The sequence below is a fragment of the Euprymna scolopes genome, chromosome 8 (assembly GCF_053919585.1).
Source record: "Euprymna scolopes isolate OS-2025 chromosome 8, ASM5391958v1, whole genome shotgun sequence".
Taxonomy (NCBI): Eukaryota; Metazoa; Mollusca; class Cephalopoda; order Sepiida; family Sepiolidae; genus Euprymna; species Euprymna scolopes.
This window is the reverse complement of record NC_136489.1, coordinates 139,937,050-139,950,721: the sequence shown is the minus strand read 5'-3', so window position 1 is coordinate 139,950,721 and position 13,672 is coordinate 139,937,050. Positions and strand designations below refer to the sequence as shown.

The 13,672-nt window shown below is 34.7% G+C and overlaps 1 protein-coding gene across 2 annotated transcripts in view; it reads right to left on the bottom strand.

The window, feature by feature from the left end:
- The window catches only part of LOC145283786 (signal recognition particle subunit SRP72-like), a 208,321-nt gene that overhangs the window by 56,941 nt on the left and 137,708 nt on the right, over positions 1-13,672 (bottom strand). For both annotated transcript variants that reach the window (XM_080132853.1, XM_080132852.1), the window contains exons 13-15: positions 12,063-12,194; positions 3,787-3,882; positions 2,299-2,402 (exon numbers count right to left, since the gene is read on the bottom strand). In XM_080132853.1, the coding sequence (XP_079988979.1) occupies positions 2,299-2,402; positions 3,787-3,882; positions 12,063-12,194 (332 nt within the window). The remainder of the gene's footprint in view (positions 1-2,298; positions 2,403-3,786; positions 3,883-12,062; positions 12,195-13,672) is intronic.

The window sequence follows — 13,672 nt, the reverse complement described above, 5'->3', positions numbered from 1 at the left end:
AGAATGGGAACAAGCTTTGGTATCCGAATTGAAAGCTTTATCTGAAAATAACACATAAGAAATAGTGGCAAAACCAACAGATAAAAATATAATTTCTTCACGCTGGGTTTTTTCCAAAAAAAATCAAAGCTTCTGGCAGTGAAACTTTTAAAGCAACATTTGTGGTGAAAGGTTTCTCACAAATTCCTGGAGTGGAATATTGTGCAACATTTTCACCAATTAATACCTAACATAATGTTTCCAGTTTTTATTACAAAAAAAAAAGAAAGAAAGAAAGCCACTTGTTAAAACCTTTTTGTAAACTTCCTATGTGTCAAATAGTTCTTTTTGTATCTCTTTTTTTTTTGGCAAACATTTGTTAAAACAAAACAAAAAATGTATATTTGTGAATTTTTGTGCATATGTTTATATGTATTTGAAAAGTATTCTATTTGTATGTTTATATATATTTAAAAAGTGTTTATTTTTATATGTATAAAAAAAATGACTTCTTTTTGCACACATTATATCAATATATTAATTCTTTTTGACCGATGAGAATAAAGACAAATTCCCATAAAACCAGAAGAAAAAGAAAAAAAAAAAAAATACAAAAAAAAAAAAAAACAATTATTTTATTGGTTTACTTTTCTTTGTTCATTTATTTTTATTTATTTATTTTTCTTTCCTTTTCTCAAGTGAAACCAAAATTGAATCCGAAAGGATTTTTCCATTATATCAAAAAAGGGGGTGTGTAAAATGTTTTTGACTCCTGATTGGGGTATGAGACGAATGGATTCGCCAATCATTTTTATAACCAACGGCTGTGCTAAACAACCAATGAAAACGTCGCAAAATTATTATAAAAATTGTCGAATTTTGGATTCAATCAGTTCGCTGCCATCTTGGTTACTGATCTGAACTACGCTGCCATCTTTGTTCAACATAATATCTCAGAACTTAAGAGGTTAACTACGCCATGGACCACATTTGATTCTTGCCCGCCATCTTGGTTTGTTCAACACAATGTCTCAAAACTTAACATTAAGTCATAGCTTTCAGAGCAAATCTGGATGGGAAAATCATCTGACTGTGAAATGTTACACATAATCTTGCAGAAGGTCCTTTCACTGAAGTGCTAGAATGGATTATGATACCCCTATAATGTGGGGATCAAGAAATCACTTATCTTCATTGACCACAAAGATTAGGAGTTTGGAGAAGGAGATGTGTTAAGGGCATAAGGAGAAATGATCCAAAGAACTAACAGAGTATTGTAAATAATTGGGTTTAATAATTTTAGCAGATAGTCTAGAAAAGGAAATCAACATTCTCACAGTCCGGTAAGAATCTCAAGATAAATACTAAAAGAAACAAAAAGTGGGGAAAAGATATATATGCCACAGATACCCTTCTTGCTAGTTTAGACCAATTATATTTCTAGCAGAGTGCAGTAAAAGACTGCCTTTTATCTGACCTCTTGCTTTACCCATACTTTGCCATTAATGTTGCGTTTTCCATATTTTTGTAATTGATTTTTTGTTATCTCCACATCTGTGCATAACCAGGTTAACATTCAGAAATTCACAAGGTCCAGAATAAGTAGTACTTAATTAAAAGTAGTTAAGTAAGACATCCTTATATGCTGTGATTATTTTGTATTACTTCTTTTTAATCACTATGGTAAAAATAAAAATCCAATGGATTCTTCATCTCACACCTCTTACTCCAAATATCATATTATACAATACTTGATACCAAACAGCGATAAAAATGAGGATGTCGTCAGTTCTACTTCTAACAGCAAAAATCTGACATACCAAAATTCAAACATTAATATAAACACTCCAGTCACTATACATGAACATTACCATTAAACTGAAAGACAACCAACTTATCTCAAAGAAGAATATGTTACATTATGAACTTCTTGTTCTTTTGTACTTCATATTTTTACATCAAATACTATAATAAAAAAGTTAATGTCATTTACTAATTATGGCTAATGCAGGGTTTATTTTTTAAAGTTTACTTTTTAATAAACTGTATTCCTATCAAAATGTGTGGTTAAATGGTGCTATAAAAAAATTCAAAATCATATTGTAATTTATCATATGTTAATAACAGATCAATTATACTTTGCTTACAACAGAGTAATTTATCATATGTTAATAACAGATCAATTATACTTTGCTTACAACAGAGTAATTTATCATATGTTAATAACAGATCAATTATACTTTGCTTACAACAGAGTAATTTATCATATGTTAATAACAGATCAATTATACTTTGCATAACAAATGAAAAAACACTTACTGAGAAATCTGTTCCATAAGAAAAGCTGCTTGTTTTGGATCTCCATGTTTCATGTGGAAATTTGCATTCGCTCTCATCAAAATCATTAGTTCATTACTTTTAGGCTACATTTTCAAAGTAAAATATTTAAATATTAGAAAATACTTAATGATAAACATTAAAAAAAATTTTCTCAGAATGGCCAGTCACGATACATTTGTCCACAAAAATTACTATTTCAAGTAATTTCAAAGTAATTGATGCTCTAAAATAAAAACCTCTTAAAATTTCCAGAAACGGCTGCAAAAGGGGGAAAAAAACACTAATTTGAATTGATTCTCATGAGTTTTGAAAAATCACAATTTATGATTTCCTGCATCAATGCCAGCATGTCTCAAAGATCAATTCCATGGCCAAGCTATTTCTGATCTTCATCAATAATCCTCCAAATTTTATTCAGACTTCATTCTTTGACATCTATACAGACAACTATTTATGGCAGCACTTCAAAGAGCATTGATGATCAAAATCTTTCTGACTCCTTTGACTTTGAGTGCAGTTGGGAAAAAAGTTACTTTTAATGCCTCTAAAACCAACCTTCTCTCATCATCAATGCCCCCCCCCCTACTCCCCCAGTTAAAATGAACGACTTCAGGAAGCCTCCTCCTTTTCTGATAAGTGACTAGAACTGATTTTCACACCAGACATGAAATGGAAGACATTAAATTTATTGCTAAGGTCGCAGGAAAACTGTTGGATCATTTTACCTCATGACTAGAAAGTACCTCACTCCTGACAAAATCTTTTTACCTGACACATGCGAAGATAGAATACCATTGTCGGAATACTCTTTCTTGCTTTAAGAAAGTACAGAACCGACTTTGAAATCAGTGAGGGATGACCTCTTTCCTACTACCAAATGGTACTTCCATGAACAAAATTTCTTTTCTAGAATGTCACATCTGTGGAACAAAATACCTAACTGACTACAACATGGTCATATTCAAGTAAACAAATACTTGTTAGGACATCTTTGCATAATAAGCTTTTCTTAAATCATTTTTTAATCATCCTATCCATTTAATTTCAACTCTTATGTCCAAATGAAAATCCTCTCACCGCTCAATTGAAAATTTCTTGAACTATTATCATCAAGTGACTTTCGAGCTTTGATAAGTAAAAAATAAAATCTTTTTATGGGTTAAATCAACTCATTAAAATAATGGCTTGGACTGCTGAACAAAAAGAACTGCTGAAAAATAAATTAAACTTAAATTTTTTAAAAATGTATTGTGACTCAAGTTTTTAGAGAATTATTCATTTTTATAGTGTGAACCATCCTATTTCCAAACTGAAATCATGTCAAAAGCAAAAATTTCAAACATCCAAATCAGAGCAAAAAAAAAATACAATAGTTAGTAAAACAAGACACTTATTATGAGAATATATTACATACAGCAGAGATTTTCTGAAAACAAATATATTAGTTAATTATATATTAAAAAATACCTTTGTCTGTTGAAACCAGTTCACTGCATCATCAAATACTTTGCTAGCTGATGAATAATCTTCTTGACTCATATACAATGTAACTAGTGCTGACACCTATAAATAGGAAAGAAAAATCAGTTTGTTTTTCTAATGTTTAAATAATAATTAGCATCAACTTTTCTCTTGTAAGTTCTCTTATAGTTTTGTTTTATTCTATTTCAAGAATAAAATTTGAAATAAAAAATAACGATCAAAGGAATAAAGAGACAAGGCAATATATCCTTATTATAATAAAACCTGGTGAATAGCTGTAAACATTTGCACACATATTAAATCAAAGGTTTGACTGGAAAATTAACAAGGGAAGAAGAGTGCTCAATGTCTATGTTTAATCAGTGTTGTGGATTGGAGAAAGGTTAGAACTAAACAGGCACAAAACTGCTATAACTCGCAGGATGTGAAAACAGGCATCCATTTATTAAAAATTAAGATACTAGTACTTGACTGTTTTAAGATAATGCAGATGAACTGTAAAAGTGGAATGCAAGATGTGGATACCAGTAAGAAATGGTATGAGAAGTGGAACAAACATGTTGCACAAAATAATATTATAGTCTATTTATATCATTGATTTCAAGTCTACAACAAATTTAATTCCTTCATTCATTTTGTCATTTTTTTTTTTCCAATACTTCTTCTCTGTGCAAGTTTTTAGGGTATTTGGTCTAAGAAGAAGTAACTGAAAATTAGGAACCGACCATGAAAGATTTCATTTAGAAAATAAATGTAAAAAACATTTTGTATTTAAAAGGGAATTAACACTTTGTTTAAAAATCATCTCCCTTGCATTTTCCAAAGAAATTATAAGAGAGGGTTATCTCCCTTGCATTTTCCAATCAAGACATTTTGGATTGGCTGTGTTGCACAGCACACTTCAGTTTATACATTTAAACTAATAAGTAAATTCTTTGGTCACAAATAGAGAATGTTAATGATTGATCTATACAGCAGAGTTTTTATTCAATCCATTCTTTATATTCGTGCTCATATCTCACAAATGGCAGGTGCAATCAATGATGATGCATCATCCTTGTACCAATACACTACATCTTTTTTTTTTAGCTGCAATCCATTTAATACTGCAGTGGCGTCATTCTGCAATACTCTTGCCTGCTGTACGTGTTCACATCAAAACTGCAGGTGCACCTCTCAGCTGTCGGAAAACTCCCTCAATTCCTCACTAGTGAAAGTAGTATCATTGTCGATAAGCAGTTCTTACGGTGGGCAGCGCTTAAAGAATATTGATTCAAGATGCTGAATAATTTGCCACTTAGATTTTATTGCTAATCCCCGTTTGTCCAATAAACTGAGGCTGGATCAATTGTCATTTTTCACGTGCTGACCTCACATCAGCTTTGGTAATCACTGAGCAAACCCACTGGGCGAAATACACTGTACATCGGATGGACTTATTATGGACTTCCATGATCTGCCTATTTGTCATTTCATCACTCCTGCACAGATCAAAAGTACAGGCTCAGTCACGGATTTCATCCTTTCAAGCCACCTTTGCAGTATCTGGAGCATAGGGTCCGCTTAGACGGGATCAGAGCAACAATCATTACCGGAGCAACATTTCGCTGGTAGCTTTTGTGTGGACCGTGGTCTTTCCAGTCAGTGTGTCCACTAGTCAGTGATACATACTAACTTTTTTTTTTAAGTAGATGACTTTAATTGATGCTTTTCAGTGCTGCATCAAATTCAGGTGAGTTAATGTACTGGGTGTCATTTGTAGATCACAGCCAACATGCATCTTCAAGCACAGCATTATCGTATTCCAGGAGCACGCCAGTTATCAGAGAACTTGTGTCTATACATTGACATCTTGTCCATATAAACACTAGAGGCTCAGTCCGTCTGTGAAAGATCGCTCTGCTTCAACCTGACTATTGTTTCTTGGACCATTTTCAGAATGGGGCATCTTTTGTGGTGTTGTCGCATCCTCGGATCATAGCATTGGCCTTTCATTTTATAATACTCATTGCTGCTTAGAGCAACTCACACACTGGCAGATGCCTCATCAGTTTCTCACTCGGAGAAAATAGCACAATATGCCACAAACTTTTGGACATCTGGAATCATACTTCCATTGCAAAGTGCTATGCTGCCCACAGACTTTCAATCTGCTTTCCAGCCAAAACTGAAGAATATCACTCGTTCCACAGGCAGCACGCCGTTGTTGTTGTCGTTGATATATATTTCATGGATGTAGGTCAACGTCATCTGTCGAACAGCCATAGCCTTGGACAAAAGTTTTCATAATCATCTGTATAATGAATGGGGCTACATGAAGTCTAAATTACATCCTAGTTAAGCAGTATCTCTGCTCTTTCACCACCATGGTTTGGAATGGCCATAAAGGATGGTGCACATCCACCTGAAGGTAGGCTTTTCTCAAGTCCAACAGACACATTTGATCCCTTCCCACGCCAGTTATTGCGAACACACATCAGTGTGCCCGATACTATTAGTCAATATGCAAGCCTTCTAGACCTTTTTCTCACAACTTCCCCTGAGTTATGTTCATGTTCCGTTCTATATCCCCTGGGATCCTCTGATCACACAGTTGTATCAGTTAAGATAAAAATGAAATTCAATAAGTCTTCAGATGTACCTCTCCACCATACTGTATATCGATACTCTATGGCTGACTGGGATAGCTTCCGTACATTCATATCTGATCTACCTCTGCATTCCATGTTTAAAAAGGACGTATCCTCTACAGTATCAGACCTTATTGAATCGTTACTTGTAGGCATAGACCATTTCATACCATCCAAAAAATACCAACAAAAACCTAACAGCCAGCCATGGTTCTCCCCAGAATGTGCTGCTGCCATTGTGCACAGAAATCACTTTTTCCATACCTAACAACGTAATAAATGTACTGAGACTAAAGCTGCCTTCAGGACTGCCAGCAACCACTGTAAAAGAGTAATAAAAAATGCAAGAGAGCTATATGCTCAGTCCGTTAAATCCAAAGTAGCTGAGCAGCGGCTTGGTTCCCACCAGTTTTGGCAAATAGCAAACAGGATCCTGAACAGATGCGTGTGTTCCATCCCAACCATCATCAATGGACCTGAGGTCATCTCATCAGCATCAGACAAGGTCAAACTATTCACCAAGAACTTTGCAGCTAACTCTAGCCTCTGCGACGAAGGGCATCAACTCCCCGTATTTCCTTCTACAACAGACAACACCTTATCCAACATACAAATATCTGTGCACGAGGTCGCCAAACTAATCAAGAACCTTGATTCCAGTAAAGCAACTGGCCCAGACGGCATTCCAATTATAGTGTTGAAAAAGCTTCGACCAGAACTTGACCCCATACTTACAAAACTGTTTAAGCGTTGCCTTAAGAAGTGCCTTCCAACACCCTGGAAAACTTCGTCAGTATGCCTTGTATTTAAGAACTCAAGTGTTTCCCACCTGACTACAACTTGGATGTCTTCAAGTCCAGCATAAACAAATTCATGATTAATCGCCCCCCCCCTTAAGTAAGACACTTTATCAAATCTCCAATATCAACTATTACTATATTATCCCATTGATTATTGTACAAAAAATAACCCTTATCCCCGAGTGGCTTACAAGGCCTTGATAAGTGATGATCCCCATGTAAAAAAAAAAAAAACATGGTACTGAGATTTGGGAAAATCAATGTGGTCGGTTTTTGGCCAGAAATTTGGCTGTTAAAGGGTCAAAGTTCAACGATTTGACCTTTGAGAACTCTACAAAACTCCTTCGACAATTTTGAGTCGAAACTTGAAATTTTAAATAGGTTCCTTGGACATGGATCTACCATAATACCTTGATTTTAGCCCAAAACAAAAAATGTTAAGGAGGGGGGGGGGAATAATAGGGGTCAAAGTTTAAAAAATTAACCCTTTTTTCTTTTTCTTTTTGCTCAGCATACACCTCCAAACACCCGGGCAACGCTGGGCTGAAATGCTAGTAATATATAAAGTTAAAAGGTTGTGCAGTTTTACACAAAGGCCTCGCATAGCACATCTTTTAACTTTTTCACATTTGTCTTATCTGCATCCAACAGTTGCTAGTAAATGTTGAAGGCACCTCTGGCTCGTAACACATGGATTACTTGCTCAACCCTGTCAACTCCTCAGAGCTTGACAATCACGTCCACTCTTTCCAACAAGTCTACAATAGACGCTTCATCACATTCTAGTATGAGTTTTAGGTCGAACCTTCCTTCAGTCATAATGCTGAAATAGCTTGTGTTTGAGATTTTTGTTTGGTCATCTTCCACTTCTCTCTCTCTCCTGAAACGAACGACACATGACAATCTGCCCAACTCTGAAACAAAATACTGCCAATGAGGCTTGCATGTATACAAATGAATATGGGCTTCACTTTGAGTCCAGTTGCCCATGCATAGTGCCATTTCTCGCACTTGAAATTTTGAAATTAGAGTATAAAATTCTTATGTATTAAGAAATGAAAGGCTTAAATCGCAGCTCTACAAGTAGCCATATAAAATCTGTGCGATGACAACTCTTACTCGAAAAAGGCATAAATATTTACCATCTGAGCTTAGAATTTGATCTGAAATCCTTAACTTAAATTATACCTCACATCAAGAAATGTGAAAATGTCAATCCCTGACATCTAAAGATTAAGGTAAATTATTTATTATGATGCTGTTTGTCACGTAACTGGATTTGACCACATGGAGAGAAGATATGAGATATTGCCTGGTGTTGCCCATCTCGAAAAGACAAAATGTTCAATGTTTCCAATAGAAAATTTCCTATGAAATAATTTGGTGAAACGTCTACAATTCTGTAATGAATGTTATTCAAATCTAACAAATTGTAATCATATGGAATGCTATGTCCACATTTCCAATTGTTGGATTCATTCAATGTTTTATTCGTATTCACAACAATGTTTCATATTAAAGTTGAAAGAAGGTGGAAACCGCGACGAATAGGAACTCTGAATCTTCTGACTGCATTCACTGCAATTACTGCCTTCCATAGTTGTTGTCGTCTCACCACGTTTTTGCCAAGTAAGCCTCTGGCCAGCTTTTGGTAGGATTGAAACCGCTATCTTCAGACAATTCTCACCTGGAACCGTAGAGATTCAATGTCTCTATCAACTGTGCCACGGGCCCCAAAGGGCGATCCAAGTTTGAAATTTTTTTGTTCTTATAAATTTATGTTTCCATAGTCGGGTCCATACTGAATGGTATATATTATTTTAATTAGAATTCATTGAGATGAGTATTATTCGGTACGGACCAGACTATGGAAGATCAAATAATAAATTTATAAGACGAAAATAAAATTCAATCTTGATCATCCTTCAGGGTCTGTGGTGCAGTTGATAGAGGCGTTGAATCTCTACGGTTCCAGGTGAGAATTGACTGAAGATAGTGGTTTCAATCCTACCCAAAGCCGGCCAGAGGCTTACTTGGCCAAAATGTGGTGAGACAACAACTACGGAAGGCAGTAATTGCAATGAATGCAGTCAGGAGATTCAGAGTTCCTATCCGTAGCGGTTTCCACCTGACGAAGGCCAGAGGAAGAGTTGGCAGAAACATAGTGAAACAACTGATAAAAGATGAAGATAATAGTCCGCAATAAATAAAAATTAAATAATACTCATCTCCATGACTTCCAATTAAAATAATATGTAAAGTTGAAAGGTTGTGCAGTTTTTTTTTGTTGAAAAACAGATCTTAATAAATTTTAAAAGAACAAAGATGTTTAAAAAAAAAAAAAGAAAAGAAAAAGTATGGGTGAAAGAAAGAAATCTGTTAATTTACTCATATTCTCAGCATGCTTCACTTCATAGAGGGCAGAACACAAAATACTGACATTTTGAGGGTTTTTTTCATTCAATATATTAATAAGTTACTATTACAATTATTAAATCAGTTTTTGTTTGCATACTAAATAACCATATAACATTGTTTGCATACTAAATAACCATATAACATTGTTTGCATACTAAATAACCATATAACATTGTTTGCATACTAAATAACCATATAACATTGTTTGCATACTAAATAACCATATAACATTGTTTGCATACTAAATAACCATATAACATTGTTTGCATACTAAATAACCATATAACATTGTTTGCATACTAAATAACCATATAACATTGTTTGCATACTAAATAACCATATAACATTGTTTGCATACTAAATAACCATATAACATTGTTTGCATACTAAATAACCATATAACATTGTTTGCATACTAAATAACCATATAACATTGTTTGCATACTAAATAACCATATAACATTTCTGAATTTTTTAGAGGAGGATTATTCCTATTATTTGGATTCTTTGGACTACTGTTCTCATCTTGAGTGTGATTTTCACAACGCTTCGGTCATTGTAATCGCCAATCTTCTTCAGATGTATCTTATTAAACTTTAGAATTTGGATGGAACATCTTACATTTGTATAATTTTCTACATTTATGTTCTTAGTCAGGGTTTTTTTGTAGGGGCTTGACTCACACAAGTTGTTTCCGGAGAGTTGAATCACTCCTGAATGCTGTCCTAATGTCATATGGATTACATATTTTTTTAAGTTTTTCCGACAAACCCTTCATATATGGTATACAAACTGTGGTGAGTTTCCAGGTGGTGTCTTTTTGTGTCTGGTTCAGATTTCTTAGAGCTGATGTCATGCTCTTTGGATAGTTGTTTTGGTGGAGGGTTTTTCTTAAACTGTCCATCTCCTCTTGATATGCACTGCTGTTACTACATATTGCTTTTGCTTGGTGTTGTAGGCAATGGCAATTCCTTTCTTTACATTATATAGATGGCAGGAGTTGAAGTTTAGGTATAGTACAGTGAAAGTTGGCTTTTGGTATACAGATGACATAAACCCCTGACCAGTGTTGGTTATCAACACATTTAGGAACAATAATTTGTTATGTTAGTTTTCAATTGTGAACTGTATAAATGAATTATGGGGTTCACATGGTCCAGTAATGTTTGAATATCTTCCTAGTATGGTCAGAGTATGAATGCGTCATTCACATATCACAACTACATTGTTGGCTTTAGTGGTGTTGATTCTAATGCCATTTCCTTGAAGTATTTTATGTATGAAAATGGTGATTCCCCTGTCAGACCTTCTTCCTGCCAATATATATCAGATCCCATTACAAAGTATGTAGTTTCTACACAGAAGGTCAACATCTCCATTATATTGTCAATTGGAATACAAGTGTGTTCCTTCAGTGAGGCATCCAAAGTCAGCTTGTCCCATACCACTGTCAGTTTCATCAGTGGGTACTTTTGTGAACAGACCCCATAATCTTAACTCACTATCTGGTTAGAATGAATGAGAGGACTTGATTATTTCCATGAAGTGAGCTGAATTTTTTACGTATGATGGAGATTTACTTATGATTGAAATGATTATATCGACCAGGAATTGGGTCAGTGGAGGGCATGCTGAACCTCAGGTGTTAGTGATGGGGCTTAATGGAATACCGTCGTTATGCAGGTGGTATTAGGTCAATGTCAAAGATCCACAATAAGAACAAGGATGTAATACCACCTACAAAATACGAACAGCTAATTCAGCAAGCTATCATACCTATACGGCTTCCCTAAGATTCATAAGGATGGTATTCCATTAAGGCACATTGTCAGTACCCGAGGTTCAGCATGTCATCCATTGAGCCGATGCAACAATTAATTACTAAGTAGATCTAGTATAGAATTTAATGATATGGAAACTGTTTATTATAAATAGATAATATATACAGTATTAAGTAAAACAATAACTATATATTAGCAATAATAATTAGTAATAAATAGTGATATTTATAACTAGAAATAAAATAGGTTTAAGGCTTCCAAAATTTGTACTAGAATTGTCTGCAAGGAACCATGATGCAGTGGTTAGAATACTTGGAAAAATTGTAAAAATGAAATTCTCCTAAAGGTTCAATTCTCAGTGTAGGTGACCAAAAAATACAATTGTGAATTACTTAGGACATCTATCCAGTCATGGTTGATGAAACAAATATGAAGTAAATAAAGTGTTCTGTTTGAATTCCATCCAAATTCCCAAGTACAACAGAAACATATCCGAGTTTGACAAGAAACATCTGAAACAGGTTGGAGGTTACAGTGTTGTGAAAATCACACTCAAAATGAGAACAGTAGTCCGAAGAATCCAAATAACATAAATAATTATAAACGTATTAAAATGAAATATAGTTACTTACTACACCTGGTGTATATTGGAGATCTTCCATTGACTTCAGAACATCACAGGCTTGAAAAACACTTCCTTGGCACAGGTATAGCTGAGCTAGAGTTAACTTAACTCTATCATCACTTTTGTTATCTGTATAGTTCTTAAAAAACAAAACAAAAAAAAACAATAGATTATTATTCTGTATTTTGATGCAAAAGAAAAGAAAGAGAAAGAGAGAGAGAGTGCATGATAAATTTGAGGACAAATTTATACATACATTAAAATGACTTAGAAACAGATGTCTTTATTAAAGATTTCTAAAGATAAGAATATATTTGTAATTTCATTTATTAAATTCTCCTTTAGCTACAATAATGGATTTCATAGCGAGAAAGGAGGATGGCAGTTTGCTCCTGGTGACAATATTCATCTTGTGATAATTTCTTATAAAAATTTAAATGCATTAATTTGAGAATTTCTAGTTGGTGACTTTATCAAATGTATGCAGTGATCATGTTAATTCCAAACAGGATTAAAAAGTCTCACGCTCATTGAAGTTGCAAGACACACAAAGTCACAAATGGATGAGTCATTCTTCCACATAACTTGATTTTAAATGGTTCAGAATCTCAGTTTAAAACAGCTTTCCATCATGGAAAGTTTCAATAAAAAATACATGATTAAACCGGGATCTCCAACTTCTAATGTAAACCCCCATATCTCCTTCCCTAACATCAGGAATCTAGGTTCTAACCTTCCAGAGGTTGAAACCCAATTACAGGAGACTAAACCAGACATATTATTTCTAAGCGAAACTGGCATTGGACAGACCATTTCCCTAGATGAGTTCGTAATTAAAGGATACTCTAATTTAACTTCCAAATATGAGCCCCAAGATCGCCATGGGCATGGAATATGTGCCTATATAAAAGATGGCTTTCCATGTGGTAGGGACATCTCCAGAGAAGATCCTAACTTACCCTATATGTACTTTCTGGGTTGCACTTCCTCAAACTACTGCATTTATATTTGCGCTCTATCGCCCTAACAACAGCGGAGTTACTATCTCAAAAAGCATATCTGAGAAAATTAACCAAGTTCTATCTGCTTATCCTTCAGCTAATATTCATGTCTGTGGAGACTTTAATGTTCACAATGTGGAATGGTTAACCCACTGAAACAAGACCGATGATGAGGGGAGGTTCTGTCATGATTTCTCCATTGCTTATGACCTCACTCAGATTGTTCACGAACCCACCTGTGTGCCCAATACTGACAGCCAGTTTGCAAGTCTCCTAGACCTTTTTCTTACAACTTGCCTCGAACTGTGTTCAGCTTCCGTTCTGTCTCCACTTGGATCTTCCGACCACTCTGTGAATCAGTTAAGATAAAAATGAAATGTAATAACTCCTCGGGAACGCTGACCATGCAGTGGTAATGGAAGAAATCGCCCTAAATTCTAGACCCAAAACCGAAGAGCCAATGCTCAAAACAATGAGATATTATAAAAAGGCTGACTGGGAAGCCATCAGAGATCTTATCAGAGATGCCCCATGGGGAAATATTTTTTCTCTTCCTGCTGAACAGTGCACAAATGAGACCACTGAATGGTTCAAAACAGCAATGGAAGCACATGTT